We start from the raw sequence: 20,086 nt of genomic DNA, 5'->3' as shown, positions 1-20,086 counted from the left end.
ACACACTGTCATCAGGTGAAGAAAAACTGCAGCATGAAGAAGAACTTAAAGGGGTTCTCCACCATAAGGTGATTTTAGTATGTACCTGGCAGGCAGCAATGGACATACTTAGGAAGGATCTGCACTTTTCTTGGGGCTAAGTGGCTATGTTGTGAGATTACCATAACACTGTAGGTAGCTTTTTGTGAACTGGTATTTCCTGTTTGAGTTTTTTTTGCCTACAAATCCCACAATTCCATTTTCCTCCCTCCCACACATCAGCAACCCCATAAAACATACTGAGCTGCATCCATTCAAAAGACCTGTGGTTTTCAATCAGGGTGCCTACAGCTGTTGCATTAGTTGCAGATTGATCTCTCTCCCACTAAGCGTTCGCTCCACCCAGTGAAGCAGACAGGCTCCCTGTCATCAGCTGACTAGTGAGTCAGGTATCGGCAGCATTGCAAGCTGGGAAAAATCTGAGACAACAGTAATTTTGTATGCGGTTAAAAATAAATAAATATTGGTGTGAAAGTCACATAAGAATTGAGAAAACAGTCTCACACAGGTACAGACACTATATTATGAACTACACTAACATTACAGCCCCTGTAGCATAGTTAAATAAAAGAAAACCACAAGGTACACCAGGCTTCAAAATTGTAGATAAAACTTTAGAAAAAGCTTAAATTTTATGGTATTAAGCTCCAATGATGCTGTGAAAAATAAGGAATGACATCTGGGTGGAGCTTAATACCAGCGAGTGGAATCTGACATTAGCTACTACATTGTAGAAACAAGACTGATGGTCCTTGTATCTTTTACAATGGTGCATTCATTGCATGGACTCATGTCTACTAAAATGCTATTTTAAAAAACATTCCAAGCAAAAATTCATGGCATATACATAGCATGTTTGGACAGTGGAGTTTTGTCACCACAAACCCCATTCAACCCTAGACTGTTCTTTCCTGTACAGTCACCTGGAAATGTAGCCAACCCAATTTTTTTTGAATAGAGATCTGCTGTAGCTCCATGAACAACAGGTGACAGGAGTGGTAATCCCATCTCTGCTAGTTATCACCTATCCATAGGGTATAACAAGATTTCTGACCCGTATTCGGTTTTCTGACCGGACCTAAAAAAACTTAGTACAGTATACTATGTTTATAGGTCTGGTCAGAAAACCGGATACGGGTCAAAGATGAGCCGACCAGAGTAAAACGGTGACTCTGGTCAGCTCATTAAAGTCCATGTATTTCAGCGCCGATCCGGCTGGGGTACAGGAGTGCACAGTTTTCCTTTCCCCCAGGCGGATCCAGCACCCATACGGTGAAAACGTGGTGTGCATGCACCCTAAGGTTGCAATGTCTTAAAATTAGACAGTTTAGTAAAACCATGCCAATAAAATCTGCAACCAAAATCTGCTGGGCTGGACCTCAACCTGGTCCCTTGCTCCTGTTGGGGAGGAACAACTAAAGTCTATACAAGGTTAAGAAAAAGCTAAGTTGGTACTTGTTCTTTTCCTTGACTCATAAACGTATAATACAGGTCAGTGTCTGAGATAAGACAATGAGTAAGATGTGATGTGTTGTATAGGATGTGTTCTCAGTAACACATTCAAAGACTCCCTTCACCTCCTTCATTAACTCCATAACTACCATTACTAAAGATTGCATCATATTAAACAGCCAAAAAGGGACCAACAGTTGCACCCTCATGACTAAATGGTCTATACTTGCGTAATTTCTGCAGGAATTCACCTCAAGCCCAATAATGGTGGTTCACCACTGTAGGAAGAACCCAAGGCTGTACGGGATAGCGCAGCCCTGAGTGCATTGCACACAGCAGCCCTGTTTTGTGTCAGGCCGACGCATCTGCTCGGAAAAACTTCTTGGCCCCCATCCAAATCATGTGCGGAGAAGAATGGCTTTAAATGAGCAGCCTTTAATCACGAGAGGGAATAAAACCAGTTACGAGCACAAATTTGACATATAAAGAAGAAAAAGTTCCTCTTTATGGATGGAGACAGATCTGGAGTAATTGAGAGCATGTGTGCCGACATAAAGGATGTACAGTCTGCTGCTGCACGGCCATCCTCGTGCTCTCCGCTGGCCCTCTCCATCAGCTCAAAAATGAGGGAATATTTCATCCAAAACATTATTTATTTTTGAGTTTAAAACCAAAAAAAAAATCTAAATAAAAAAACAAAAAGGGTCAAACCGTGCAGATTGAATTGTGGCTTATTTCATGTAAATTTAGCCCAAAGCCAGCTCGTGGCACACTGGAAAACTGTAAAAGCAGAAAGATGAAGACACTAGGAACAATATCCATTATATCCTTTTACAGCACCAATATATTTGGCTGTCTGTCGCTGTCCCCAGGAGCTAACAATCTAATCTCCATATCTCACACACTGAAGCTAGTTTACAGGAAGCCATGCGCTCTATCAGTATTTTTTATTTTTTTATGTTGAAGGGGTATTCCAGGATTTGTTTTTTATTTGACTATGCTACAGGGGCTGTACAGTTAGTGTAGTTCATAATATAGTGTCTGTACCTGTGTGTGACGGTTTTCTCACAATTCTTCTGTGATTTTCACGCTAATATTTATTTTTAGCAGCATACAAAATTTTTCCCAGATTGCAATGCGGCCGAGACCGGACTCACTAATCAGCTGCTTCAATGGGTGGAGGGATCAATCTGCAACTAATACAACAGCTGTAGGCCCCCTGATTGAAAACCACAGGTCTTTTGTTTCAATGGGTGGGGTGGCTGATGTGTGGGAGGGAGGAAAATTGAATTATGGGATTTGTAGTCAAAAAAGAAAACAAACAGGAAATACCAGTTCACAAAAAGCTAGCCATAGTGTTATGGTAATCTCACAACATAGCCATTTAGCCCCAAGACAAGCGCAGATCCTTCCTAAATATGTCCATTACTGTCTGCCAGGTACATGATAAAATCACCTTATGGTGGATAACCCCTTTAATCCCTTAACGACCACAACATATATTAACGTCAGTGGCCGGCTCCCGTAACGTGAAGCGCGCTCAGAAGCCATCAGCAACCGGGACCCGCGGCCAATACCAGACATCGCCGATTGGGCTGATGTCCGGTATTAACCCTTTAGAAGTTGCGGTCAAAGTTGATGGTGGCATCTAAATTGGGAGAAATCACTGCCGGTTAGCTCCGCAGAACTGTTCGGGACCGCCGCGGTGAAATCACAGCGTAATGAACAGCTGAGAGGACAGCGGGAGGTGCCTTACAGTGTTCCACGCTGTCCGATCAGAGTTTTATTGCTTCAAGCTTGAGATCTAGGCTTGAGCAATTGAGCGCAGATTACACTGATCAATGCTATGCTATGGCATAGCATTGGACAGTGTATGCAATCAAAGGATTGCAAAAAAAAAAAGTTTAAAAATAGTAAAAAGTAAAAAAATAGTAAAGAAAATAAATAAATAAATATCATTTATCCCCTTCCTAAATATAAGTTTGAATTACCCCCCTTTTCCCATTAAAAATATGTAAACAAAAAACAAAACAAAACATATGTGGTATTGCTGCATGCTTAAATGTCAGAACTATAAAAATATAATGTTAATTAAACCGCACGGTCAATGGCTTATACGTTAAAAAAATACTAAAGTCCAAAATTGCGTATTTTTGGTCACTTTGTATACCATTAAAAAATGTATAAAAATATCAACAACTCCAATCAAAACAATCATGGTACCGATAAAAACTTCAGATCACGGCACAAAAAAAATTATCCCTCACACATGCCCGTATACAGAAAAATTAAAAAGTTATAGGGGTCAGAAGAGGACAATTTTAAACATTAATTTTGGTGCATGTAGTTATACATTTTTTTAAATGAGTAAAATAAAGAAAAACCTATAGAATTTCGGTATCATTGTACCCTTATGGACCTACAGAATAAATATATGGTTTCATTTTTACCGAAAAGTGCACTGCGTAGAATTGGAAGCCCCCAAAATTTACAATTTTTTATTTATTTATTTTTATTTCAATTTTGGCCCCCCAAATTTTTTTTTTTCTGGGTTCGCCGTAAATTCTGTGGTGAAATTAGTAACGTCATTACTAAGTACAACTGATGGCACAAAAAATAAGCCCTCATATGAGTCTATAGGTGCAAAATTGAAAGCGTGAGGTGGAAAAAACGAAAATTCTAAAAACTGAAAAACCCGTGGTCCTTAAGGGGTTAAGAAAGAACAACTATGGGAGGACAGACTCCACGCGATCACAGGGAAAGCCATCAGGCTTTCCCATATTCCTGAAATGAAAGACATATGCAGCTATACAAAGCATCTCTCTCTATCGCTGTTCTGTCTAACATTACACTGATTTTATTTAGAGCAATGTAATGCATCAATTCTCCTGTGGTGGCGCTGCAGGGAAACTGAACACTTAAAGCCCAGGCACACACATGGACGATAATCCATATTGAGCCAAAATAAGCTTGCAGCAGAATCTCATTGGTCACAAACAACATGTAGAAACATTTATTTCCGGCATTTATTTCTACTGTACAATTCTGTGGGAAATAAGTGCTTGTTCAGGGCAGCGCTGATACAGTAAGTAAATTCAGCGAGGAAATTTCTGCAATGTGCATGGGCCCTTACTGCCGGGTTTCTTCACAAATTACAGGACATAACTGTGGTTCCCAACAGGCTGAGCTGCAATACTACACATCACCTATAGGCAAGAGTAGCCCTGTTTCTGAAAGAAAGGTACCATTCGTCTCCTTGTCTTTAGGCAAGATGATTAATGGTACCTTTCTTATATAGCTTCCCCTCCCCTCCCTGCCCCAGCATGATTGACAGTCAGAGCTTGGCTTCCCGGCTGAGCCCTGTATAAGTTTCACACATGGGCCATGCGTTCGGACTGAGGTGCATTTGGTGTGGCTTTCTTGTTTAAGGCAGCAGTAATAATTACTTCCTGTGCATGCACCTCACTATGACTGTACGACGCATGCACAAGGTTTAGACAGGGCTCGGCCTAAAGGCCAAACCCCAACTGTCAATCATGCCAGGACAGTGAAGGAAGGGTGAGGCGTTCCAGCTCCTGGACCCTTCAAAGGTTGGAAGAATGCCTCTTTGACACTTGGCACCAGAAAATAAATAGTTTAATACTTATTTCTTCATTCTATTTAACAGTTTCATAAGTTAATTAAATAAAGTTTATTAGGTGTAAACCAGCTGATGGATCCCTTTTAACACTTTAGACATGAATGGAGGGGGCGTGGCGTCTTGTCCCCAGTCCTGGAAACCCGGAGGTTTTCGAAACTGGAGACGCAGCTCCCGCATAGAATGCAGGGGGCTGCAGTGAGATTGCGGGGGTTCCAGCAGCGGGCCCCCCACGATCAGACATCTTATCCCCTATTCTTTGAATAGGGGATAAAATGTTTTTGCCCGGAATACCCTTTTAATCACTTGCCACATATGTTGAGGTGCCTGTACATTTTTAATAATTGTTGACCAAACATTTGCTCGGCTGAGACCCCACAGACGTTCAGCACAAACACAGACGTTCAGCCCTTCAAGTTTCCTCCATAGGGAAGGGTAAGCCACAGCCAAACAGTTGTGGTGCAGGATTATACCTAGCAGAACAAATGGGATGGGTGGTGAAAATCCAACATGTCTGACACTTCTCATCACCATAGTCATCTGTCGGGCAGTGTCGGGTGGCTCCTGTGGTTGCAAAACTACAACTACCAGCATGCCCAGACAGGTTTTGGCTGTCCGTGCATGCTGGGAGTTGTAGTTCTGCAACAGCCGGAGCCACCCTGGTTGGGAAACACTGCCTTAGGCTGCTTTGACACTATAAAGTTCACCCGTTAATAAACGTACGTTATGTATTGTTAACGGATGTTTAATAACGGGTGAATTAACGGATGCTAAAGGCTGAATAATGTCTGTCCAAATGACGCGCATATTCATCCGTTAAGAACTGTTATAACATCCGTCATGTATGGACGTTTTAACACCTGTCTACAGACTCCCACAGCCAGGACTACTACTACTCCCATCATGGAACAGACTTGTTTCTAAGATGGGAGTAGTAGTTCCCCGGCTGCGGTAGTCTGCTAGTGGCTGGAAAGGTTACATTAGTGTTTGTACTACTACCCCCATCATGGAACAGAGTCTGTTCCATGATGGGGGTTGTAGTACAGGGGCTGAGGGATTTATTGCACCGGGTCTCACTTCTGACATCCGATCAGAAGTTCTTTAACAAGTAAGCGGGCGGCATGGTCCACAACCCTGCGATGTACACAATGTATTTTTTACTTTCATTTTTAAATTCCCCGCTGGGAGCCCTGAATGGCCGGTACTAAGGGATCCCAGCAGGGTTTTTAAAATGAACAATGTGAGGGGACATATGTATATTAAAAGTACTGGCCATTGAGGGCTCCCAGCGGGGAATTTAAAAATGAAAGTAAAAAATACATTGTGATCGCAGGGTTGCGGACCATGCCACCCGCTCCCTTGCTTAATAACTTCTGATCGCATCGGGTGTCGGAAGTGAGACCCGGTGCGATCAATCCCTCAGCCCGTGTACTACAACCCCCATCATGGAACAGAGTCTGTTCCATGATGGGGGTAGTAGGACGAACACTAATGTAACCTCCCCAGCCACAGGCAGACTCCCGCAGTGGGGAATTACTACTCCCATCATGGAAAAAAGTCTGTTCCATGATGGGAGTAGTAGTAGTCCCTCAGCACTGCAGGAGTCTGCTGATTTCAACTCTTCTGAGCATGCTCAGAAGTCATAACAGATATTTTAAAACAGGGTGCAAACAGATTACATAAAGGCTCATCCGTTTGCCATAGACTTCAATGTTAAAAATAACGTCTGTTAATTTATCCGTTTCTTGTGACGGGCGAAAAATTTGTGCATGTCCAGTTATTTCTCCCGTCACAACTAACGTCCGTTAGTCATGACGGGCTATAACGGGTGATAACACGTAAACGAAAAAAAAAAACATTGACTTGAATGGGGTTGTTTAACGGGCGTTAATTATTTTACAAACGTACGTTTATTAACTTCTTAGTGTGAAAACAGCCTTAGAATATGAGCCACCCTATAACAATGGCCATTCTGAGCTTCCTGACTATACTAATATACTATAAAGTAGTAAATTATAAGTAATGGTGCTCTCACCTCCGATCGTTTCTTTTCCTTCGGAATATTTTTTTGGTGTGTGCTATCTCTGCTTCATGGGGCAGCGGGTGATATCCCTGGGAAGAAAAAAAGAAAAAAAATTGTGATTTTTCTGTGTGAAAACATTGCAGGCAAATACGGAGCTCAATGACATTGCATTATGTTAGAAGCAGCTCTGGTGCAAGGGTAGAAATTATTACTAAGGAGATTCAGCTGGAATGGTGACTTTTGGCCCATGCATACTGTAATATTAATTCTACAGCATTGTACACTAAATTGGATCCATATGCCCATCACAATCTAAATTCACCTATTAGTAGGTTTTGAAGTGTGGGAGAAACCAATGCAAACACGGGGAGAACATGCAAACTCGTTGTAGATGTTGTCCTTGAGTGGGATTTGAACCTAGGACTCTAGCGTGGCAAGGCAGCAACACTAACCACTGAGCCACCATGGAATAAATTGGCACCGTGAGGTAATGCACCATGCCCATTGACAGCAATGCAGTTCTATGCGGAATTCTGCTGAAAGAATGAACAGGTTAATTCTTTCGGCAGAATTGGAATAGGCGGCACGGAAGCAGAATCTCATGGCAGGCTGCTGTAGCGGAATTTCCGCCTGGAATTTCTCCAGGTGGAAATTCCATATTGTGCACCTGTGGGGACAAAAAATTCAAGTTACCTCTCCTCCAGAAGAAAACGGTCTCTCTAGTGCCACAGGGGGAATGACCCAGTGGCCAGCCAGTCCCACTGCTGCCCGACCAAGCCCCTGGCTCTGGGCGACACCAACCCAAAGATAAAGTATCACAGCAACAATGGTCGCCGCAGAGCACCACACCAGTGTGAACACCTACCTTTGGGCTTGGTGTCTCGGTAGTGGTGGTCGCCGCTATGCGCTACGCCAGTATTAGTATAGGGACCCACTCATATCAGGTGGCCTTGACGTGGCGAGTGGGATTGCAGGTTTTGATGAAACAATACACTGTTAGTTTTTGAAATTATGCTGAAAACAAGTAAATCAAAAAGTTGTGGATGTGCGGCTATGTTTCTTTTTCTCTATTTGTGTTTTACATCTTTGTTTACATACTTTTGTTTTCCAATGGAGCACACCCATATTCCATTAATCAGCTGGCTTACCTTGAAGAGAAAAGGTACCTCCTAGAGCTGCGTCAAAGATATCCTCTCTGTCCAACTACAACTTCATGTGCTTGGACAAGGACCCAAAAACTGCAGTCTACCGCTACACCATGAAAGAAGCACTGGTACGTCTTGTTCTTATATGGGTCGGACTCTGATTTACAGGTTAGTTATCTATAGATGACCCTAAAGAGTTTCTTATTTTTAAATCCTTTTAGAAGAGAGCTGGATGAAAGGGGTACTCCTCCCCTCGACCTCTTATCCCCTATGCAAAGGATAGGAAATAAGATGTCGGATTGTGGGGGGCTCGCCGCTGGGGACCCCCGCGATCTCCGTGCTGCACTCGGCGTTCGTTTAAAGCGCGTGGGATCAGCACCGGAGGCTCATGACGTCAAGGCAACGACCCCTCAATGCAAGTCTATGGGAGGGGGGGTGGCAGACTTGCATTGAGGGGGCATGTCCGTGACGTCACGAGCCTCCACCCCACATCGCCAGTCATCCCACATCGTTTAGAGCGTCGGGTTCAGCGCTGGAGGCTCGTGACGTCAAGGCCGTGCCCCGCTTGTGACGTCACAGCCACACCCCCTCAATGCAAGTTTATGGGAGGGGAAGTGGGGGATGCCACATCCTTCCCATAGACTTGCATTGAGGGGGGCGTGGCCATGACATCACAAGCCTCCACCCCGCATCGCCAGTTATCTGGCACAGAGCGAAGTTCACTCTGTGCACCGGATGTCTGGGGTGCCGAAGCAGAGATCGCGTGGGTCCCCAGCGGCAGGACCCCCGCGATCAGATATCTTATCCCCTATTCTTTGTCTAGGGTGGAGTATCCCTTTAAAAGTTCTTAACAAGGGAAAGCATTAGCACAGTTACCCAACTTTGCCAGGAACAGCTGAATAAAATTCTGCAATGGCAGTATGCAACTAAAGCAAGAGAAGGAAGAATGAATACTGTGACACAAAATGAACCTTTCAAAGCAGGGAGAATGCGGCACTAAGAGCCCCGGAACGTATTCCAGTAAGTGGGATGAGCAAGGTTCTGTGATTTATAGTTATCCTGGTATGAGGTCAGGTCTTTGTATGGCTGCCATACACGCAATGCATCCCTGTCCCCCTCAAGGTCTCTCCAATACAGACACATTGAGAATGTTATATTGTTAACCTCCTACACATTTAGATCACTATGAAGCAACATGGCTCATTTACATAGAGTGTGGAATTGTTCTGTTATAACAAATCAGAGAGAAAAGTACTTGTCGCACAGTAAGGTCATCATACAGAAGCAAACACATGAAAAGATCCCCCCCCCCCCCCCCCCATGTTAGAAGTAAATGGCTCCTAGAGAACCTTCAATGGGTTTCTAGCTACTCCAAAATGTGAAACTGGCCACATTGTGTGCCAGTAAAGAATATCCCACCACTTCCACAGGGCATTTTGGCAATGGGCCCCCAGGATGCAGTCCACTGGAGCTACTGTATAACAGTGTTCTATATCTATCCCAACAGTGAGTCCACCACTCCCATTTGTGTAAATATTCACATTTCATGTGCCAACACTGGAGAAATGATCCTCTGCTACAATGTAAAGTAGTGAGTGCACAGCCTGTATAACAGTTTAATGTTGTGTCCCCTCAAAATAATTCAACAAACAGCCATTAATGTCTAAAACTTGGCAAGAAAAGTGAATACACCCCTAAGTGGAAATGTCCAAATTGGGTGCAAATAGTCATTTCCCCTCCCTGCTGTCATGTGACTTGTTAGTGTTACAAGGTCACGGGTGGGAATGGGGAGCAGGTGTCTTAAATTTTCACTAAGACTGGTCACTGGAAGTTCAACATGGCACCTCATGGCAAAAAACTCTCTAAGGCTGCATTCACACCACATCACGGATCCGGCTGGTGAAGGAAAAAACTGGGTGCTACCGTACCCCAGCCAGACTTGCCTTGAAATCCATTTACTTTAATGAGCCGACCAGAGTCAAAACCGTAGTATACTACGGTTTTAGGTCCGGTCACAAAACCGGATACGGGTCAAAAATGAGCCGACCAGAGTCACTGTTTGACTCAGGTTGGGTCATTAAAGTAAATGGATTTCAGCGCTGATCTGGCTGGGGTACGGGAGCGCACGGTTTTCTCCTCCCCCATCTGGATCCAGCAACCGTATGCTGCAAACGTGGTGTGAATGCAGCCTAAGGCTGGGTTCACACCACGTTTTAAATACAGTTCCCGTATCAGGTTTTTGATTTAAAAAAAAAACGTAATCCTCAAAACCTGACTAAACTGTATCAAAAGGTGTGTACACATTTTTAATCCGTATACGGATTGAAAAATGACGTCCGGTTGCATCCCTTTTTAAGAAGAAAACGTATACTCTAACTTTTCATTCCATTATGAATAAAGTTTCACTTGTTTGATTGAAATTCCAAGAAAAAAACTGCAAAGTCAAAAACCGTATGGTGAAAACAGGATGGAACTGTACGCACATACGGTTCCCATTGACTCCCATGTTTAAAAAAACAAACAAACAAAAAAAAAATATACGTTTCAATACGGTTTTCACCCGGACCAAAAACCGTGGTAGGCTATAGTTTTGGGCATGGGAAAAAAAAACTGGCATAACCTGATGCATCTTTTAGCATACGTTTTCAAATTGAAAACGTATATGGGAACTGTATTGTAAAAACGTGGTGTGAACCCGGCCTTATCTGAGGGAAAAAAAAATGAATTGTTGCTCTACATAAAGATGGCCTAGGGTATAAGAAGATTGCCAAGACCCTGAAACTGAGCTGCAGCATGGTGGGCAAGACCATACAGTGGTTTTACAGGACAGGTTCCACTCAGAAGAGGACTTGCAAAAGAAAGCCCGCAAACAGTTGGCTGAAGACAAGACAGATTACGGACATGGATTACTGGAACCATGTCCTGTGGTCCAATGGGACAAAGATAAACTTATTTGGTTCAGATGGTGTCAAGTGCAGGGATGTGGAAATTATATCGCCCGACGCCACAGACATGCAGTTTTGGGCGCTGGGCAGGTGGATTCTTCTGGCATTTAGCCCGGCTTCGGGCAAGCAGCTCTAAATGCCGGAAGAATTTGAAAAATGTGTGCAGCGTTTGTATTGTACCTGCGGCCTCCTTCCTGAAGCGGTGCGCACTATCCGTGACGTCATAGGAAGCGCAGGACGCCGGGACGCATAGGCAGCGGCGTGACGCTGTAGTCCCGTGCGGCGCCTGGGATGACGTCACCCGACGCGCGCATCGTGGATCCCCCCGGCCCGCGCATCGTGGATCCCCCCGGCCCGCGCATCGTGGATCCCCCCGGCCCGCGCATCGTGGATCCCCCCCGGCCCGCGCATCGTGGATCCCCCCCGGCCCGCGCATCGTGGATTCCCCCCGGCCCCAAAGCAAGGTCCTGCTTTACACGTAAGTGTAAAACGTCCACAGAGATATTTTTGTAAGGGGGTATGCTTGTTAAAAGAGGAACCCTACCTGGGTGATCATGTATATCTGGGGTCCTGTACACCAATTGGGAACCCCTATCTCTTTATCAGGTGGGGCTCCAGCTGTTGCAAAACTACAACTCCTAGTATGCTCGGACAGCCAATGGCTGTCTGGGCATGCTGGGAGTTGCAGTTTTGCAACAGCTGGAGGCTTCCTAGTTGGAGAAACAGCGGTATACTGGCTGCACAGTGTTTCCCAAGCAGGGTGCCTCCAGCTGTTGCAAAACTACAACTCCCAGCATGCTCGGACAGCCAATGGCTGTCTGGGCATGCTGGGAGTTGTAGTTTTGCAACCGCTGGAGGCTCCCTGGTTTCTAGAAACAGCGGTCTACTGGTTGCACAGAGTGTCACAGCTCACTCCCCCACTGTGACACACAGGTCCCAGCACATAGAAGATGCCCTATTTTCTTTCTGTGCGGGCAGCGAAAATGCACATTTATATTAAAAAACATACCATTATTCGGTATGAACAGGTATAACGCCCAGCCCTAGGGGTCATATATATCTGGGGGCCTGTACACCTATTGGGAACCCCTATCTCATCATCATTGACCTCCCCCCCCCCCCCCCCCCCCCCCCGCAGCGCGATCGCAGGGGGGGCGATCCACTATAGAGGTAGCCGGAGGGCTTACCTCTCTTCCCTGCTGTCCCAGCTCTGTCATTGATAGATCCTGGCTGGACCAGTCTCTATCAATGGATCACAGTGCACACAGATCAATGGAGTTCAATAGAACTCTATTCATCTGTATGAGGAATCTAGATTCCTCCTATAAATCTAATAAAGTGTAATAAAAAAAAATAAAAAAAAAGTTTGAATAAAAGTTTGAAAGACACATTAACCCAGTGGTCTTCAAACTGTGGCCCTCCAGATGTTACAAAACTACAATTCCCAGTATGCCAGGACAACTGTTGGCTGTCCGGGCATGCTGGGAGTTGTAGTTTTGCAACATCTGGAGGGCCACAGTTTGAAGACCGCTGCATTAACCCCTTCCATGTTAAAAGTTCAAATCACCCCCTTTTCCTATATAAAAACATGTAAACATAATAAAAATAAAACATATTTGGTATCGCTTCGTGCGTAATTGTACAACCTATTAAAATATAACATTATGTATCCCGTACGGTAAATGTAAAAAAATACCAAACCACAGAATTGCAATTTGTATAATATCCCAGAAGAAAAAGTTAAAAAGCGATTAAAAAGTCAGATCAATGCCAAAATGGTACCGATACAAAAAACAGATTATCGCGCAAAACATGAGCCCTCATACAGCCTTGTATGCGGGAAAAAAATAAAGCTACAGGGGTTAAAAAATGGCAATTAAAAAAATTTGAAAAAGTTCAGAATTAGTAAAACAGGACGTAAATTTTACAAATCTGGTATTACTGTAACCAGGCGCCTAAAGTATAAAACTAACATGTTACCTCAACCACAAGGTAAATGGCGCAGAAAAGAAAAACACTAAATCTGCTAAATTATCTTTTACTATTTCAATTTTACTTCACCTAATATATATTTTTTGTTTTGGAGAATATGTTATTGAAAAATTAAAAGGTATCCGTAAAAGCGAAAATTGGCCCGGACAAGTGGATCGTCATGAGGGACAAGTAGATTTTGCTCCATGTTAGTCCCGTGGACAAGTAGTTTTTTATAAAATTTCCACACCCTTGAAGTGTGTGTGGTGGCAACTGGGTGAGGAGTATAAAGACAAGTAGGTCCTGTCTACAGCCCAGCATGGTGGTGGGGGTGTCATGGTCTGAGCCTTCATGCCTGCTGCTGGGACTGGAGAGCTACAGTCCATTGATAAAACCATGAATGTCAATATGTACTGGGACATACTGAATCAAAGCATCATCACCTCCCTTCAGATACTTTGCTGCAGGGCAGTATTCCAACATTCCTAACAACCCCAAACACCTCCAGGATCACCACTGCATCGGTAAAGAAGCTGAGGGTAAAGGCGATGGACTGGCAAAGCATGTCTCCAGACCTAAACCCTAGTGAGCTTCTGTGGGGCATCCTCAAACAGTAGAAGTGGGAGCCAAGGTCTCTAACACCCATCAGATCTGTCATGTTGTCATGGAGGAGGGAAGAGGACTCCAGTGACAACCTGTGGAGCTCTGGTGAACTCCATGCTCAAGAAGCTTAAGGCAGTGCTGGAAAATTAAGAGATCTCTGGCAAAAAAAATAACTTATCCCCGTTGGGGCCACCCGGCGCTCAGGAAGGAGCGCGTGCTGCAGCCGGCACAAGCTCCATTCATTCCTATGGGAGTGCTGAAAAGAACAGAAAGTACAGCTCTCGGGCATCATCAGCGCTCCCATAAAAATGAATGGAGCGCGTGCCGTCTACCAGTAGATGTCGCCCGCTCCTCACTGAGAAGGCCCGGGTCCCATCCCGGGGATTGCAGGGGTCATTCCGCCCGCGATCAGCTACTTATGCCCTATCCAGTGGATACAGTACATGTTAATTTTCGCCAGAGTACTCCTTTAAGTCACAAATATAATTAATAAAACATGGAACTGTTGGTATACAAGTCACTGCAAGATGTATATAATAGGCAAGTATGGTGCAAGCTATTAAATACAGGTAAAAAGAACAGTAAAGGTTAAAGTATTAGAGTCAATAGAGACCCACCAAATACATTGTGCTTCATTAGCGAAGGGATATAACCTCAAAACCAGCGCGTATACATAGGGGCCTGGGACGCTGTACAGGCAGGATAAACCAAGACACCGGGACTCAGGTACATAACCAGGTAACTTTTACGGAACTTTTTGAACAGTTACAACCAAAACAGTACCTGAGCTATATGATAACTAATGGTACTGAAGGAGGTAACCAATGTGCAGTGTAAGGGTACGTTCACATGTACGTATTTTCTGCTGAAGAGGAAGCTGATAAGTACTGGAAGGATTACGATTTTTAAATAGAAGTAATTTAAGTTATTTGTTTAACTTTCTGACACTGGCTGATTTGAATAAAATAAAAAATAAAAATAATAAATGTTTTCAACCGGAGTACCCCTTAAACATTAATGTCATTTGCATAAACTTTGGACAGGTCGTCCAGATATGTTAAAGTTTAGATCGCACCAGGTCTCCTTCCTGGGACCCGCTGTGATCCCAAGTTATAACACGGTGAAGAGATGCTGATCTAGCAGGAGGCAGGTTAGAAATATAGAATTTTTTAGCATGTGAGTTTAAGAGAACCAAGTGAGATTAAATACCTTAAGGTGCCCTGATCACATATTTTTTCAGTTTCTTGATATGCCCTACCTTTTTTGAGATACAAGGGTTTATAATCTGACAAGGGAATCAATCAGTCATCGTGAACTTAATTTAAAAAATGGGAATGACCCATCAGGTGACGGATGGGATGATACACTCCGGATGTGTGAATGTGTATATGTCTGCCTAATACACACCCCCTTACTGAATAATCCCACCTGTCCCCCGTCACTCCCATTATTAAAGTTAAGTTCTTGCCTATCTGACTGATTCCCTGAATTATCTGACAAACTATAAACCCTCATATCTAGGGAACGGAAGGGTGTGTCAAGAAACTGTAAAAAAAATATGTGATCAGGACACCCGGAGCTATTTAATGATTATTTAATGTAATATTTTGGGGTTGGCCACAGGAACCCTCTAACAGGAAGTCAGCAGAATTCTGAATGAAGCTCTGGATGTGACAAGTATACGGTATACACTAGTGTAGTGTTTTCCAACCTGTGTGCCTCCATTTGTAGCAAATCTACGACTGCCAGCATGCCTGGACAGCCATAAACTGTCTGCGCATGCTAAGAGTTGTAGTTTTGCAGCTGCAGGAAGCACAGACACCCGTTGGGAAACACTGGTCTAGCAAGAGCAGAGCTAGGAAAAATGTTAACAATTCTCTGGCCTGGTTTTGGGTCCAACCCTCTGGGGAGAGAGTAGTTAGACTTCCTTGGCCTTTCTGGCAGCTTCTACATAGAAACTGACTGGACAGTGTCAGGGAAACACTGCTCTAGTAATATCCAAATATGCATTCAGAATTCTGCTGACTTTCTGCTGCAAATTTTGACATCCCTTACCTGCATCCTGCTACAGCAGCCCATCCATAGTATTTTATAGCAGAGAATGTATCAAAAATTGAAAATGGTGACGCAACAGCAGAATTTGTGCAGCTTTGGCTGTATAACACATGTAGTCATGGGGTCATTACAGGGGGGGGGGGGGGTGTTAGACGATTTTCATAACGTAGTTGAATATTAATTTAATTTTTAGGTCAACGTATTATGAGAACACAATGGGGGAGAACAAACATTATGGTCTGGAAAGTTAAAAACAACATAAATAAATAAATAATGGTCTCTTCAAGAAACGACCATAATTCCTGGCTTCTTTAGAAGAGTGAATGAGTCTCTGGGTGAGTTTTCGTTTCGCTCTCTAACATTACAAGCACGTTGCGTACTGACCTTTTCACCCTCAGCCCCAATTGCAAAATCCTATTTTTTATTTTTATTTTTTTCTTCCTCTCCCACTGGAGATGTTCCGAGCTAATGAAAAAGCAATTATGGTGAAGACTTTCTAGCCGAGCTCAATGTTTTACAGATCATCCGGTGATACAAAAGAACCGTCAAATGAAGAAAAGCAACACTTACGACATGAAAGCGTCTGCTTCTACTTACAACAAAGGCCCTTGGACGGAGTACAGAAACAGCTCATTAAAGAGCCTTGGTGCAGACTCTGCCTCCCGATCCCATATTCTCATTTCTTGAACAATAATTTTTCCCACAAAGATACAATAACTTCTCTTGCATTAAAAAATAAACAAATACATAAATTAAATATATAAATAAAGAAATAAAATGTCCCCTTTAAAAATGTAAATGAGCCTTAAAGGGGTTGTCCAGTTTCTTTAAACCTCAGTTTCATATCATTCATTAGGAAATTCCTAGCTAAAAGAATTATAGGCAGATATAAACCTTTCTGATGCTAAAATGTATAATTTTTATACATTATTATGGAGGCCACCATATTGCCTTATCTTCTGTGCTGCTAGGTTAACAGCATTTAGAGCTATGCTGTACAGCAGCTACATGACCCTTTCCAAATGAAACTTCTCTTGAAGAAAAAAATAAATAAAAATGAGACATAGAAACATAGAATGTGTCGGCAGATAAGAACCATTTGGCCCATCTAGTCTGCCCAATAATATGAATCCTATCAATAGTCCCTGGCCCTATCTTATATGAAGGATAGCCTTATGCTTATCCCATGCATGTTTAAACTCCTTCACTGTATTTGCAGCGACCATCTCTGCAGGAAGGCTATTCCATGCATCCACTACTCTCTCAGTTAAGCAATACTTCCTGATATTACTGCAGAAACCTTTTAAAATATAAAATGAGCCTTAAAGTGTTTGTCCAGTTTCATAATCCCAGTTTCCTATACCCAATTAGTAAAATTTTTATTTTACTTTAGTATTATAGCCAGATATTAACCTGTTTATATATCTTTACGGTATCTAATACTAAAATTTTCTATTTTAATTTTATGCATTATTACGGGGACCGCCATGGGACAAAACTCATTTATTTTATACTTCCAAGGTGATCAAATATTGGCAGAAATCCTTGAAGTACCCCCCTACTAGGGATCGAGGATCGACCGATATTGATTTCTTAGGGCCGATACCGATAATCTGTGACTTGTCAGGCCGATAGTCAATAACTTATACCGATATTCCGGTATAAGTTATCGGCTATTTCTCCAACAACGACCCCCCCCCCCCCCGAAGAAGTGGCTGCAGATCATTGATTTAAAGCGGGCACTTTAAATCAATGAACTGCAGCGGCCTTTGTGGGGCCAGAGACCGCCACCGCCACGCGCTTCTCTCCCCCTGCCGGTCCTTAGCCCAACCACCGCCGCTGCCCCATTGCCTCCCCCATCCCCGGTTTTATAATTACCTGTTCCCAGGGCCCAGGCTACTTCTGGCTCCGGCGGCGTCCTGGGCTGTCACTGTGCGCACTGACTGTGATGTCGTGTTGAGGACGTGTCCAGTCTTTCAGCACTGATTGGACATTGTCAGAGTGTGTAGGGTTTCACTACACTGACACGTAAAATGGTAAAACCCAGTTTAGGTCCCGATTGATTTTCAGGATGACTAACGTGCAGATTTACAACCTAGCCCCTAATTTACATATTGATAAGCAAAGTTACAAATTTTAAGTATTGGTTTAGAAGTTTTGGTTGTTTTAAATAAATTCTGCTTCTGACTGGAAAAAAATATCAAATTGTTGAGCAAAAGGCAGCAATACTACCCAACAGAAAGAAAAAAGGCAAAATCACCGCTCCTAGTGATAACTTACAATGTTGAGCGCAAATATTCGAAATGCAAATTACTGCGATATTGGCAGTTCGCAATTTTGCGAATATTTATAATATATAGATACATATTTGTAATGACGAATATTTTTTTTTCTTCACAGTACACATTACAACCATAATGTGTACTGTGTAAAAAAAAAAGTGATCATCCCTCCCTGCTTCCAAGCTTGAGGTCCAAAGAAGGCTCAAATATTAAATTTATGGTGTGAGTCTGTGTGGAGCGCGAATATTTCGTACATGCAAATATTCGAGAATATCGGCACTTCCAGAGGACACTGATCCCTCCCTTCTTTTAGGTGAAAGATATAATCGCGCATGCACACTATGCGAAATTCATTACAAATTTTCGAATGAAAAAAAAAAAAAAGGGAATGAACATACCAAATATGCAAATTCCATGAACATATGACGAATATTTGTCCATATATTCGCGAAATATCGTGAATTTGAATATGGCCCCTGCCGCTTATCACTAATAACCTATTGCTGTTAGGAGTTGCCATCACTTCTGGATCGGTGGGGGTCCAATCTCCTGCAAATGAAAGGTATGCAATGCCGATGTAGTGCTGCATCCCTTTATAAAGAAATATTTTTTTCCTTTTATGAGAAAAGTGATAACTAATGGGCTCGGTCAACAAAACATTTAAGTCCTTGGCCAGGAAACTCCCCAGATCTCAATCCCATTGAGAACCTGTGGTCAATCGTCAAAAAGCGAGTGGAGAAGCAAAATCACAAAAATTGTGATAAACTCTACGCACTGATTAGGCAAAAATAGGCTGTGAACAATCAGTTCATTCTTTTGGCAGATCCACTTGGTGATGGGCAGAGTAAACCCAGGCTAAATATTGAGAAGGGATGTCCCAAAACCGATACTGGTAACGGTACCAGACATTTGCATGGGTGCCTTGTACTGAAAATGTTCGATACCCGCAGACGATAAAAATAATAGAAATCCCACTGCCCTTCCCTCAGTTTCTAAGCTGAGGCCTCTGAATCCTCCACTCCTAGTAGTGCAAGAACTTCTTCACTCCATTATTCGGAGGACCTTACACAGGATGACAGCAGTTCACTATGGGGCAGATCCTGCACAACGCTGGATAAAAGAGGGAAGGAGAAGATCCTGCACCACTAACAGAGTGGAAGATGTCCCGGCAAGGGAACGGAGGGAAGTCGAGTGGGAATTTATTGGGGCATCTACCTAATAGGAGATTCCTACCTACCTGATTACCTAACTAATGTGGGCTTCTACCCAAAATCGGGATTCCCTACTTGCCTATGTTCTGGGGGGCTTCTACCTAAAGGGGTATCCTAAATACCTACTGGAAGCTTTAACCTAATTGGACTGGGGGCTTCAACCTAAAAGGGGATTCCCTACCTACTGGGGGCTTCTAACTAGTGTGTGTGTGTGGGGGGGGGGGGGGGTGCCCTACCAAATTACTAGGGGCTTCTACCTAAGTGGTGTAATTGTGTACTTACTGGGGGCTTCTACCTAATAGGTGGTATACTTTACCTTATTACTAGGGGCTTCTACCTAATCCGGGGTATTCCAAACCTAACTACTGGAAGCTTCTTCCTAATAGGGGGTATACCCTACCAAATTACTGGGGGCTTCCCAGCCTACTGGGGGATTCTACGTAATATGAGGGAATCTCCTACATCCTGGGGGCTTCTACCTAATATGGAGGGGCTTCCCTACCTACAGGGGGTCTCTACCTAATAGGGGGTATACCCTACCTTATTACTGGGGAATTCTACCTAAATAGGGGGGATATGGCCTACCAACTGTGGGCATCTACCTAAAAAAGGGGGGATTCCCTACTCAACTACTGGAGCATATCTTAAATGAGTGTCTGTGGAGCCTTAGATGAAAGTCAAACATAAGGCCCTCAGCTAAGTCTAGAGCTTCCTCTTATGTCA

General features: G+C 43.4%; 1 protein-coding gene across 4 annotated transcripts in view; it reads right to left on the bottom strand.

Moving 5' to 3' along the window:
* CTIF (cap binding complex dependent translation initiation factor) overlaps positions 1-20,086 on the bottom strand; it is a 212,115-nt gene that overhangs the window by 102,072 nt on the left and 89,957 nt on the right. For all 4 annotated transcript variants that reach the window (XM_056543792.1, XM_056543812.1, XM_056543799.1 and 1 more), the window contains exon 8: positions 7,164-7,240. In XM_056543792.1, coding sequence (XP_056399767.1) covers positions 7,164-7,240 — 77 coding nt within the window. The remainder of the gene's footprint in view (positions 1-7,163; positions 7,241-20,086) is intronic.

The sequence above is a fragment of the Hyla sarda genome, chromosome 1 (assembly GCF_029499605.1).
Source record: "Hyla sarda isolate aHylSar1 chromosome 1, aHylSar1.hap1, whole genome shotgun sequence".
Taxonomy (NCBI): domain Eukaryota; kingdom Metazoa; phylum Chordata; class Amphibia; order Anura; family Hylidae; genus Hyla; species Hyla sarda.
The sequence above is the reverse complement of the archived record's forward strand: the minus strand, read 5'-3'. Positions and strand labels throughout refer to the sequence as shown.